Here is a 13115-nt window from a genome sequence, read left to right as displayed (position 1 = left end):
TAGCAGGAGACAGACACACACTTCAGATTACACTAGGATTTCCTCTTTTCTACATGTTCACTAGTAACATTAAAGCTGGTGTCCGGTGAAACTACAAGTATAACTTCAAACAGAAATGTTTTGTTCTGTGTTTCGAACTCAAGAGTCAACGCTACAAAGTGTAAGGTAAGGAAAGCCAAGCGGAACTCATCATTCCGGAAGTGGAGCAGCTGGGAACATTTTGACTATAACACCGGTGTTCTGACGTCACTTCCGTAAATACACATTTCCTCCTCTAGAGAAGAAACTTCCCATGTGCTCAGTTGTTTACTACGCAGGATATTAATTTACTGCCAAAGCAGCATATAATAAACCCTATAATCACGCGGACGTCGAGCTGTGAGGACAGAGACAGAATAATGTGAGCTGTCCGTCTTTTCCTTTGGCGGGACAAACAGTTAGCAGTTAGCAGTTAGCAGAGGCGGTGGTCGACATGGAGATAGACGGCCGGGACTTCATGAACAGCCCCCCCGTCAAGACGGTCCGGTTCGGCAGCAGTGTGGCGGACATGTTAATGAAGCACAAACAGGTGAGTGCTGCTGACGTCAGGCGGTGTGGTGAGTTCAGGTGCCGCTCGGTCACCGTGTAACTGTGTTTCTCTTGTCTTGTCTAGGGAGACTACAGCGACTACGAGCTGCTGAAGCACCAGCTGGCGGACCCCGACATCAAGGTAGAGTAGAGCTCTGACGTCACGTGTGAGGAGACCCTGATTTATTCAACCACCAGCAACTAGTCAAGCATGACATCAACACAGGCGACTGGTTTACTGAAGTCATGGAAAACAGTGTGCAAGTGTCAAATGAAATAAACTGATTTAGAAAGAACTTTTAAAACAGGCCATAGACCCACAACAATAACAACATCCACTTTTATAATTATTTTTCTGTTATTATTTCTTGCACTGGTGGGTATATATACCATCCGAGCAGGAAAATTGTTTTATTATTTGAAAAGTCAGTCTCCTAGATCTACAACACATTTCCTATGGAAAGACCATTGCAAACCCTTGATAATACAGACATTCACCAGTTCCAGTGACTCAAAAGTTGGATCAAATCCTTGTTTTAGATGAAAAAGAAAACTCTTCCATTGTGTTTGAGAGACTGTCTGTTGTTGGAACAGTGAAGTAACAGGAGCTGCTGCTGTTTCTCCTCTGACAGGATGCTCAGATCATCAACTGGCTGCAAGAATTTCGGGGTTGTATCACCCAGCTGACTAAAGATCATGAGCAACTCATCTACGCTATCCTGGTGAGTGGGGGGCAGTGATTGGAGGGTGGGGGCTAAGTCATATTAATCTTTCTTGATTGTCCACAATGTGGAAATTTGTCTTTGGCTTCACCACATAAAACCACATGATAACACACATTGAATAAATAACATTCAATACACAAAGAGAGAGAGGTGTTGTACATAGCTCTGAAATGTCCTTGAATGTGTTCATGAATTTAATATTGTGATTGCATTCGGTATGAATGACTCCTTATGAATATTTTTCATTGTTTTGGCAGCTCTATAGCGCCTTCCTGAGGAGAGTTTTTGAAATTCATTGGCCGGGAGGTGACTGGGATCAGCCAAAATCCTGTGTGCTTTCCGTTCAACTCTAACGTCATAACTAGCCTACATCCCAGCTGTTTCTCCTCCCTCCCTATGATTTTACTGGCCATTTTTATAATTTTTGCCAGTTTGGCTCTGTTTTTAACCCCCAGGTGACCACACCATGTACATATTATTGTAACACAGCACGCTTTCTACAAGATCCTGATAGACTGGATCCAAAATATTCTTACTCGCATAAAAAGAATTCAATTTTCTGTATCATAACCTAAGTGTTTTTATTCATTAAAATTGCACATTTTGAACATAAGGATATATCCTATGGTTACACTGATCATCATCATCTAGTTTGTATTATTTTTTCTGCATAGTTTTATATCATTTATTGTACTTTTTGTAATTAGTACACCTCTTGATATTGATGCTGCTGCCTATGTGCTTTTAATCGCCCCCCTGGGGATAAATAAAGTCTTTTGAATTGAATAGAATTTGATCGACAGGCAATTATTGAAAAGTCGCCACATTTACTTTTTAAACACCAAAGTCCAAAGACAAACAGTGTAAAGCGCTGAGTGGTCCTAGAGCAGTGGTTCCCAACCTTTTTTGGCTCGTGACCCCGTTTTGACATCACAAATCTCTGGCGGCTGTCAATCAAGATGCGTCAGCTCAGATATTTTTATATGCTGCGTTTTATTTGAACTCTATTTATATTCGAGAAAGTGAAAGTATAGAATACAGTTGTTAAAGATTGTGTGTGGTGTTTTTAATTATACTTTTAAAAATAATCAAAATTAATTAAAAAAAATATTTTTATCAGTAATTTTTTTTATCAGTTACTAGACATTTCAGGCGACCCCATTTGAATTCCAGGCGACCCCACGTGGGGTCCTGACCCCAAGGTTGAAAAACACTGTCCTAGAGACTAGAAAAGTGCGATGTGAGTCCATTGACCATTTCCCATAATACTCTGTTGTAGAGGCTTCCATGGGCGGGGCGGAGCCAGGCGGTGGTGGACGAGTACATGGCCTTCCTCAGTAACCTGGTGTCAGCGCAGACGGTCTACCTGTGCTCCTGCCTCAGGATGGTGGTGTCCCACTTCACTCCCAGTACGTTTCCCTCACAGTGATGTCAGAGCTGTGAGCTGAGTCAATATTAGAGCTGCATTGTGATCAGTGAAAGTTTCGGCTTTTCACAATTATTTACATAATCGCCTGATCACAATCATTTGAGCTGACTGCGGTCATCATAATGGTTTCCATTCAAATTTATAAAAACAGCTGGATGAAACTAACAGAAGTGTCAGATTTCATCACTATTTCCTCCTCCACTGTTTTAGTTTTGACTTAATGACATCATGTTGCATCCTCATGGTTTAATGACACGAGTGGAGAATTAGTGCCACAAGCTGTTCATCTGTAGCTTCATTTCTTATATTCAACAGCTGCATTTTGATGAACACATGTAACGGAGGTCCGCGGTTATAGTCACAGTCACGAGGTACCAGTAAGGAGAAGTGACAGTGTGTGGCGGTTAGTGGTTCTGAAGTTAAACTCACTCACCCATAAAAGACGTGCTGACCCACTTGCCAAGTGGTCATTGACCTCTTGGTGAAACGGTTAGCATTTGTCGCCCATGGTGCGGGAGACCCGGGTTCTAAACCCGCTTAGGGCAGGTCAGACAACATCGGTCACACATACATAGATTTAGTTGCAAAGTCTAAAGATAAACAGAAATGCAGTTTTTTAAATATATATATCTATATGTTCCAGTTTGCTCTTCTTCTTTATAAGGTGTATGTGTATATTTAACTATGTTCAGGCTTATACCATAATAGTGACATAATATGATCAGAAAAAGACAATAACATCGTTAATTTCAACTATTTGTACAATTAATGGTAACCTAAAATGTCTGATTCTGACAGCCTTGTGCATGTTTTGTGTGTGTTACCACTGAAAGGTAAAAGACGAACGGTCACCTCATGTTGTACACTGTGTGTGTTTTCAGAGAGAGTGACCATCTGTGAAGGAGGGGTGGATATCTCTGACTCAGACGACGAAGATGACAGTAAGTGCTGTCTTTGTTATTTCTGATGCAGGTGGCTTCTACCATGTGGTTGTTTTACACGTCAGACACGTGTGATCATGGCTCTGTTTATCAAGTTTATGGAAAGAGAAAGAGGAAAGAGCAGCAGGACGTGTGCGGTGTGAATGTGAAGCAGCGCAGCTTTCATCCTGAACTGAAGCGTTCCCTCTGTTTGTTCAGACCTCCCCAGGACCTTCAACCAGAGCCACCAGGCGCTGCAGCTCATCACCAGATACGTCCCATCGTAAGTCACCTGATGAGGAGCTCTGCCACTTTATCTCTGTGAGATCATAAGAGGAGGTTTTAGGCAAGGCAAGGCAATTTTATTTGTATAGCCCGTTTTTACAAACAGTTTGTCTCAAAGGGCTTTACATGGCATCATAACAACATTCTCTGTCCTTAGACCCTCACATCCACTGAGGAAAAACTCCATAGAAAACCCTTTTAACAGGGAGAAATTGGAGAAACCTCAGGGTGAGAAACAGAGGAGGGATCCCTCACCCAGGACGGACAGACGTGCAATAGATGTTGTTACAGACAAGAAAACAGTTTATAACACAGAATATGGAAAACATAGACATGTTAACAAGAGCTGATGGAGGAAACTTCTGGTGGGAGGAAAGGCAGGGAGAGCAGGCCAGCTTAAAGGGAGGACTGGATGACAGACTGGTTCATGGGAAGGGAGGGCAGGCCAGTTTAAGGCCAAACTACAAAGTGCAACAGATAAAGATAATGACAGTTCAAAATGTGCTGAGAAGAGAAGAGAAGAGAAGAGAAGAGAAGAGAAGAGAAGAGAAGAGAAGAGAAGAGAAGAGAAGAGAAGAGAAGAGAAGAGAGGAGAGGGCTCCATGTAACCAGATGTGTCCCCCAGCAGTCTAAGCCTATAGCAGCGTAGCTATAAAAAAGGACTCGGAGCTACCTGAACCAGCCCTAACTAAAAGCTCTGTCATAAAGGAAGGTCTTAAGCCTAGACCTTAATGTAGTCCCTCCTTTAGGGACAGAGCTGTTTGAGACTCTTGGGGACTCTGATCAGTTCCTTTTGTTTGACATGTGAGGGGGCAGGGGCAGGGGCAGGGGGCTGCTGCTGATGGATGTGGTAAAACATCATCATTACATCGCATTTTCTGATCATGTGTGAACATAAAATGAAATTCATCATGATTTTCTATCAGAAGAGTTTATTTACCTTTAGTTGCATCATCCATGTGAGTGATCATCATGTTGACATATGGGAGGATCATGTGTTTGTGAAGGTCTAGATTTCATCTAGACTGTGATCCAGACCAGAAAGAACCTGCTGTAGTTCTACATTAAACTCCTCAATGAGGTTTTCTGACCAGTTCCCTTCACATTGAACTTATGATTGTTCAGGACATCCAGCAGCCAGTCATTCCAGTGATGATCCCACCTCTGGCTCTTGTCCTTACATAGTCCAAACCTCCTCCTATGATCTTCTTCAGATCTTCACATGCTGCTTTAATGTTTGTGTTTTGAGCTGCTCACATCTGCTTCCTCCTTCCAGCACAAGCCGCTTCCTGATGCCCATTTTGCAGGAGAACTTCCCCTTCATCCAGAAATCCTCCAGAACCCTGGTAAGAGAGCACAGACCATGCAGCAGGTCCGGTCACATGACCACTGTCAAACATGGCCACAGAAGGAAAAGCAGATTTGTTAGCCTGTGGAGAGCAAAGAGGTGGAGGGGAGTCTGATAGTCATCTCATGTTGGCAATAATCTATTCATATCCAATAATCTAAAATCAATATCACACTGATCAGGCCGTGGAAGTGGTAGAATGGCCACTCCCACTTGATGGTGCCGTTATACATGGGGATTGTTTTCTGTCTGAACTCACTCACTGTGTTACAGACTAATGAGAACTGTGGTGTTGTGGTGATTGACAGCTTGTTGCTCTCTACAGGAGTGCTACGTTCACAACCTCCTGAGGGTGACGGTGTACATCCCATCCATCAGACGGGACGTCCTGGAGCTGATCATGGGGAAGATGCTCAAACTGGATGTGAGTGTTGAAAACGACACAGCAGGAGAGGGGAAGTCTCCGTTTGATATTTAACTGTGAACGAATTTGTTAAAGGAGAAGTGCCGTTTTTTTATAACCTGGACCTTATCTCGCCATAAAATCTGGCGATTTACTCACCCATATAACTTAGTGTCATTAGGAGTCCTTCCGACGATATTTAGATCCATTCCAGAGCTGTGTATATCCATATAGTGGGAGTGACCAGGGCACTGGAATGCCTCTAAATAACACATTATCTGCCGTGAAACTGGTTCATTTCAGCAACATCCCTGATCACTCCCACTATATGAATATACACGGCTCAGGAATAGATCTAAATATTGTCTGAAGGATCCTAATGACACCAATGTTCTCTAGGTGAGTAAACCACCAGATTCTATGTCAGAAATAAGGTCCAGGTTGTAAAAAAAAACGGCACTTCTCCTTTAATGGACAATGCAAATTCATTACTGTGCCTTCATTATTTTCTACTGCAAGATGTTTGAAGAATCAGGTGAGTGGATTTGCCAGGTTGGTGGTCAGTCCAGGGTTGTAATGTGTTGAGTTGTGTGTCTCAGGTGAGTGCGTCCCGGGCGGACATCGAGGAGGCTGAGGAGAAGATGGAGCAGAGCCGGAAGCCAGAGGAGCAGAGTGAGGAGGGGCTCTTCCACATGGTAACCAACTGACACAGCAGTCAACAATAGTTATGTTTAAGTTTATCACAGATTAATGAAACCGTTTGTTTTTTTGTTTTTTTTTATTTTGCAAGAACATATAATTTGAAATAGTATGAATAATCATTATGATTGGGATGTGCAAAGGGGAGGTATGAAACCCAAAAGGGCTTTTATTTATATGTGTATATATATATATATATATATATATATATATATATATATATATATATACACTATATATATATATATATATATACGGTATATATATATATATATATATATATATATAAAACCTCACCCAAGAAGAACATTATACAGAAACCAAATTTGTTACAAGTAAAGACAAGAAAATAGGGAATAATTAAATGATAACGAAAAATAAGTAGAAAAGTAAGTGATTATACAGTACATATAGGAAAGAAAGGAAAAATACATACATGAATGAATATTATTATAATATATATGTTTTTCTGACAGCAGACAAGTGATTGTTTTCATCCCTTGACATGTTTTGACGGTGTTCTTCCGTCTTCTTCACCACGTCAAGGTATGAAAAGAACCACTTACTTGCTATAAGGAAACCAATACAAGTATTACAATGTGAGACACCCTATTGAGCAACTAGAACAAATGTTTGTGGAGAAAATATCAATGTATCTTTTACATTTGCAGGTAAAAGACTTGTTCTACCACAAGTTTTTGAAGCTAAATTGAAAATATGGAAGGAAAAAAAAGACATGAAACATTGTAGTCCAGTAATTTTAAGCCAAAATGGGGGTCAACCTTGAACAAATTGCAACAGAAGCAAACTCAACTGATTTTGTATCCTCAACATGTCCTGAGTGAGGGAAAAAAAGCCCAGAAGAATCCCATTAGGGGAAAGTTTCAAAAAAGACCAAAATATAGCCCATGCCATACCTGCTCCACTAAGGTGGCGGTCATCTTGAAAAATTGCAGCCATCTTCAAATTTCAAGTGGGTTCTTGTCGAGTGACTGATGGAGTCAACTCATCCCAATTTTCATGCTGGTACCACCACAGCACCTTTATATATACCCGTGCTGTCAAAACGGTGTGATTTATGCAAATATATGCAAAGTTGCTCATGTTAACAAACAATTAAAAAAAAACTTGTAATACATTTTTTGTTAGTCTTAATGTAAGTATCAACCGGGTACTGTAATTTTCATGATGATATCTAAAGGTTAAAAATGTTATCCTATTCACGAGAGAAAAATAAGGCGTATGAATGGACTATGTTTTTTTTTTTTTTTTAACTTTCCCCTAATGGGATTCTTCGGGGCTTTTTTTCCCTCACTCAGGACATGCTGAGGATACAAAATCAGTTGAGTTTGCTTCTGTTGCAGTCTGTTCAACCTTTTTTCATAAAATGACTGGACTGTTGTCAATCATCATTTCTATCTGATGACGGTTGTTGTATGTCAGTAGTAAAATACAGTGTTCAAAACAAATGAAATCCACAAAGAGAGAGAATAATGTGAATGTATCAGAGTAGAAGAAGTGAGTCAGTGTGAACATGATGTGAAGAGGCTGCTGTGTTTGTGTGACTGTGTATTGTGTCAGGACGAGGACGAGGCAGCAGACGAGTCCTCCAGGACGTCTGCCATGGCTCATCCAGAGGCTGAGAAGCTGGACGTCCTCATGTCTGTGATGATGTCTTACATCAAGGACATCTGCCACGACACAGGTACGGCACACCGGCTGCACATCTGTCCGCCGTGTTTGTGTGTCTGTCTGTGAGCTGAGCTGTGACCTTCGCTGCTTTGTGTCTCCAGGCTCCCTGCACGTGGACAGGACCAAGGAACTGTACAGAGATCTGTTGAGCGTGTTTGACAAACTCATTCTGCCAACGCACGCGTCCTGCCACGTCCAGTACACACTGTTCTACCTGTGCAGCTTCAGACTGGTCAGTAAGCTGTCGCAGACAGGATCACTTAGTAGTTGTGTGTGTGTGTGTGTGTGTGTGTGTTCAGGGTCACAACAGCCTCTGTTTTCATATTACAGTTTTTCTCATTTGCTTAGACACAATTCCACAACAACTCACCATTTTCTCATATCTTCACACATTTTATACAATTTTAAAGGGACATTGTGTAACTTCTCCCGTTATCTATTCACGAAAATCGATTATTTTGTTCAAAAGTATGTTTTTCAGTAATCAGTAATCACCCCCATCAACAAACTGAATTGGTCTGTAAACAACAGGTAGAACAGCAGCATAGGGTCAGACCCCCCATCTGGTTGTGCTGTTAAAATAAATTTTAAAAGGCAAATATACAGTACATTAGTGAAAGTGTTTCAAATTCAAACTTCAAATTTTAAAATTCAAACTTCAAATTTTAAAATTCAAACTTCAAATTTCATTTCAGTTTGGGGAAAAGTAGTTGGGGAAAAGTTTTTCAGTTGTAGAATATTCAAAAGTTAATTTTATTTACTAATCACTGTTATGGTTTAAAAATGAGGTGCAACATGTAAATCGATAAATGTATTTTTCGGCTTCTACATTATAAATATTGTTTATTTGACCAGTTTGAATATAATTTAAATCACAATTTGTTCCTGAAATCCTCCCTGAATTCACCCGACTGCTGGGATCAGAATAATCCTGTTTTTTTGGATCAAAGTTATCCCGATCCTACTAAAAGGTTTTGAACAACACAAGGTGAGGGTTTGATCCAGATGAAAACCAAGATTGGATTACATGATCTAATCCGATCTGAGAATCCGTTTTTGGTTTTGAAACAACCCATTTTCAAGATTTGATCTAATCCATTATCCAAAATCCCATCAGATTACTTTTGAACAACTGGGCCCTGGGGATCAAATACTTCTTTCCCCCACTGTATAACAGGTGAACGTATGAAGTCCAGTCAACAGGTGGAGACAGACACACACAACCACAAATCCAGATGAATGCTGCCCCCCCCCCTCAGATGAAACTCTAATGGTGTGTGTGTCTTCTGTTGTGTGTTCAGGCCCTGGCCGAGGCCTTCCTGGACCACCTGTGGAAGATCCTGCAGAGCCCCTCTCAGCCCGCCGTCCTCCGCCAGACGGCCGCCGGCTACCTGGGAAGCTTCCTGGCCCGAGCCAAGTTCATCCCCGTGCTGTGAGTCAGTCCACCTGTAGTCTCTACACACAGGCAGCTGCAACACACCTCCATCAGCTGTTCTAACCCCCCCCCCCCCCCATCCTCTCCTTCTCCCTCCGACCCAACAGCACGGTGCGCGCGTGTCTGGACCTGCTGGTCTCCTGGGTCCACGGCTACATGGACAGCCAGGACAGCAGCGGCAGACAGGCCTGCTGTGACATCAGCCTGCACGGGCCCTTCTACTCGGCCTGCCAGGCCGTCTTCTACACACTCATCTTCAGGCACCGGGCCATGCTGGGGGGCAACATGAAGAAAGGTCTGGATCCTCAACCACCTCCCATTCCACTCACTGCCCACAACCCCACATGAAAAACACCAAAACACTCTTCTCTGTGTGTGTGTGTGTTTCAGGTCTGGAGTACCTGCAGGGCCTGAACCTGGAGCGGATCGTGATGAGTCAACTGAACCCTCTCAAAGTCTGCCTGCCGTCTGTCACCAACATGTTTGCTGCCATCACCAGGTACACACACACACACACACACACACACCTGACACTGCTCAAAGTGAAGGTCAAATGTCTCAGTCTGTACATTTACATTATAGTTGAGAAAACTGAATTCTGGCCTTAATCCGACTATGGTCTTCCATGTCAGAAAGACGCAACAATCACTGGCATCTCTTCATCTTTAAAGCCATTACTGAAAAACTCCCACCATACATTACAACACTGTTAGATTTAAATCAAGGTTCATATTCAACTCGCTCCAATGACTGGCTTACTTTTAAAGTCCCCCGGGTACAAACTGAACTTGGTAAATCTGCATTTTGCTATGAAAGTTCCTCCTGGAACGACCTTCAACTCACACTTAAAATTGATGCCCCTCCATCCTATCAACATTATGAAAATATCATCTCAAACCTCTTTACCACAGTCTGTAACTGTTTTTAAATTTTGTAATGAATCAGCTGTATTTAACTTTTGTAACTGTGTTTTATCCTATGCTGTGCATTGTGTTTTGCTTTGAATGTTGCTGTGATCTCTACGACATTGCAAATGAGGGTAAAACCTCAATGTCCTTTCGAGAATAAATAAAGGTTTGAATAACTGGACGACTGAAGTTCATGTAAACGCATTAATCCGACTAATATCAGAGTTCTCCGTATCCGACTAAGACACTCAGATAATGTGATTGGAAAACGATTTTCTTCTGCGTGTATTCACCTTCAAGGTACATTGTGTAGGAATTACTCCCATCTAGCGTTGCGGTTGTATATCGCAAGCAACTCAATGGTATTTTTCATGCTGCATTCACATGGAATTGGGCAGACGGCAGACGGACGACAGCCGCTGCACATAACGGCATAAACAAGCCTCTATGTAAACAAGTGGTCCGTCAGCACGAGGCAAAACAATACACGTGACAATATGTTGTCATGGCGATGTGGTATTGTTTACCTGACCCACGTTTTACCGACTTTCTCTGTGACTAAAATGACATCTGGTTTGTTACCGACGGTCGTCTGCCCGCCGGCACGTGAATGCAGCATCAGTGTAACGCTCCATTCCTCCTCACACACGGTGTCTCCGGATTGTTTATGCGGTTATGTGCGGCGGCTGCCGTCCGTCTGCCCAATTTCACGTGAATGCAGCATGAAAAATACCGCAACGCTAGATGGGAGTAATTCCTACACAATGTACCTTTAAACCTCCATACTGGTTGTTGTGCCTCCACCTCAGAACTGTGTCTCAGAGTGTGTCACCCTGTAAGTCTGCAAACATCACAACACACACTCTGAGCTGTTGGACGTAGAGCAGCAGTGACAGAGGCAGGCAGAGGTGGATCTGAGTCATCACCCCCCCCCCCCCCCCCCCACAGACATCCTCAGCAGCAGGTGTGTGTGTGTGTGTGTGTGTGTTGCAGGAAGTACCAGGTGGTGTTCTGCTACACCATCATAGAGAGGAACAACCGCCACGTGCTGCCGGTGGTGCGCAGCTCTGCAGGAGGAGACGGCGTGAGCACCAACACCAACCCTCTGGACAGCTTCTTCCCCTTCGACCCCTACCTGCTCAACAGGTCCGTAACAACATACATTTATACAGGAAAACTCCCTGAATAAACAAAACACAGAGGAAAATCTAATGGCCATCCTTTGACACTCAGATTTATATTCCATACTTCAGTACTTGCTTAAATAAAGAAAACACATTAATAAATATTGACTGTCTGAAATGACCTATCCTTATATTTTGACCACTTATAATAAACTTTATTTGTATAGCACCGTGTGGGAGACCAGGGTTCGAACCCCACGCAACATCGCCTACACATATAGAGAATTACTATTATGGTGTGAGTCCTGACTCCTCATGTTAAATGTGTCCACACAGGTCCGGTCAGCTGATCGAGCCACTCTACCAGGTGTGGGAGGAGCTGTCGGACGTGGAGACACTTCCTGCAAAGACAGGCAAACAGGTGAGAGGAGAACTCCAGCAGGTCACCACAGGAATCATTGTCTCACCTGTGTGAAAGTGCTGCACTGTACCTTTAAGCGACTAAGTGAGTGACAGGTACAGGTAGTATATGTGTGTAAAGTAAAGGAGCCTGGTGTAGGGTGTGTTGTGTCCTTCCTGTTGACTGTTGGCTGAGGTTGTCCACTCTGTGTCCGTCAGGGCGCGAAGGAGGACGAGGACGACTTCCTGACTGAAGAGACGCCCAAAACAGACGGCATTGTGGGAATGACTCCCAGCTCCTATGAATCCACCCTCCACAGCCCGTGCAGCATCGGTTCGCCGCCCTTCGGCTTCCAGAGAGCGCTCTAGTCCCTCATCATGCTGGACAGGAAGCTGCTCTGCCTCCAGCTCATCACACACTTCATGTTTAACTTATAAACTCAGACAAAGACTTGACATGGAGACAGAGGAGCAGACCACCACATCATGACTTCACTAACAAGAGACAAACTGTTTGAAATAACTATGAACTCTACACACACAGATATCCAATATGTTAAAGTGACACAGGACTCAACTGTGTCTGTTTTTGTTTTCTACTGTGGAAAGTTCATGCATCTGAAAGGTGTTTAATATATAAAAGAGATGAGAAGAGAGTAGGAGGTGGTGATGGGAAATGTAGTCAGGAAATCTGATCTTAATATTACAGGATAGTTTTCTAAAACAGCTGAAAGTTCAACTTCAGCTGAATATTTTTGTACAGGACGAGGACAGAGGACAATGAGGACAGCAATGTTGTTGGTCTCGCATAGACTTGAATAAATGTCCTGTGCGATGTTACTGTTACTGTACAGTTGTTCTTGTGTTCATCTATTTACGTCTGTTGACCAGATCTCTGTGAGTGTGGGATGTAGTCACATCCTTCACTGTGGCTCTGCTACAATAAAATACCTTCTGTTGGGTTGTTCTCAGCGGAACACCATGTATGTGTGTGGGGGGTTGGAACAAATTCTAGTCAACACAGGGTACACCAAGGCCTGATCAAGATCATTCGAGCTGACGATCATTTTGCTTAATGGTTAAAAAGGTTTCCATTAGTCTGTATGAAACTAACAGATGTCAGATTTGATCGCTCTTTCCTCGTCGTTTTCCACCATTTGAGGTTTGACTGGTCCTCTTTT

At 42.8% G+C, this 13115-nt stretch overlaps 1 protein-coding gene across 1 annotated transcript; it reads left to right on the top strand.

The window, feature by feature from the left end:
• Positions 1-251: 251 nt before the first annotated feature.
• rrn3 (RRN3 homolog, RNA polymerase I transcription factor) lies at positions 252-12758 on the top strand. The gene is made up of 17 exons (XM_083976388.1): positions 252-568; positions 653-709; positions 1200-1289; positions 2572-2701; positions 3603-3662; positions 3861-3924; positions 5203-5272; positions 5600-5698; positions 6277-6372; positions 7958-8081; positions 8170-8300; positions 9370-9500; positions 9611-9798; positions 9894-10002; positions 11405-11557; positions 11872-11956; positions 12154-12758. The coding sequence occupies exons 1-17, from the start codon at positions 473-475 to the stop codon at positions 12301-12303; spliced, it is 1833 nt and encodes a 610-aa protein (XP_083832514.1). The 5' UTR covers positions 252-472; the 3' UTR covers positions 12304-12758.
• The last annotated feature ends 357 nt before the right edge of the window (positions 12759-13115 follow it).

This window comes from Trachurus trachurus (genome assembly GCF_905171665.1).
Source record: "Trachurus trachurus genome assembly, chromosome: 8".
Classification (NCBI taxonomy): domain Eukaryota; kingdom Metazoa; phylum Chordata; class Actinopteri; order Carangiformes; family Carangidae; genus Trachurus; species Trachurus trachurus.
Note: the sequence above shows the minus strand (reverse complement) of the source record. Positions and strands in the feature narration are given on the sequence as shown.

Excerpts from the sequence above, each read along its gene's own strand:
- rrn3 (XM_083976388.1), top strand. The coding sequence starts at position 473 with ATGGAGATAGACGGCCGGGACTTCATGAACAGCCCCCCCGTCAAGACG. Across the intron at positions 1,290-2,571 it reads AACTCATCTACGCTATCCTG|AGGCTTCCATGGGCGGGGCG; the intron begins GTGAGTGGGGGG and ends ACTCTGTTGTAG. Across the intron at positions 8,301-9,369 it reads ACCTGTGCAGCTTCAGACTG|GCCCTGGCCGAGGCCTTCCT; the intron begins GTCAGTAAGCTG and ends TTGTGTGTTCAG.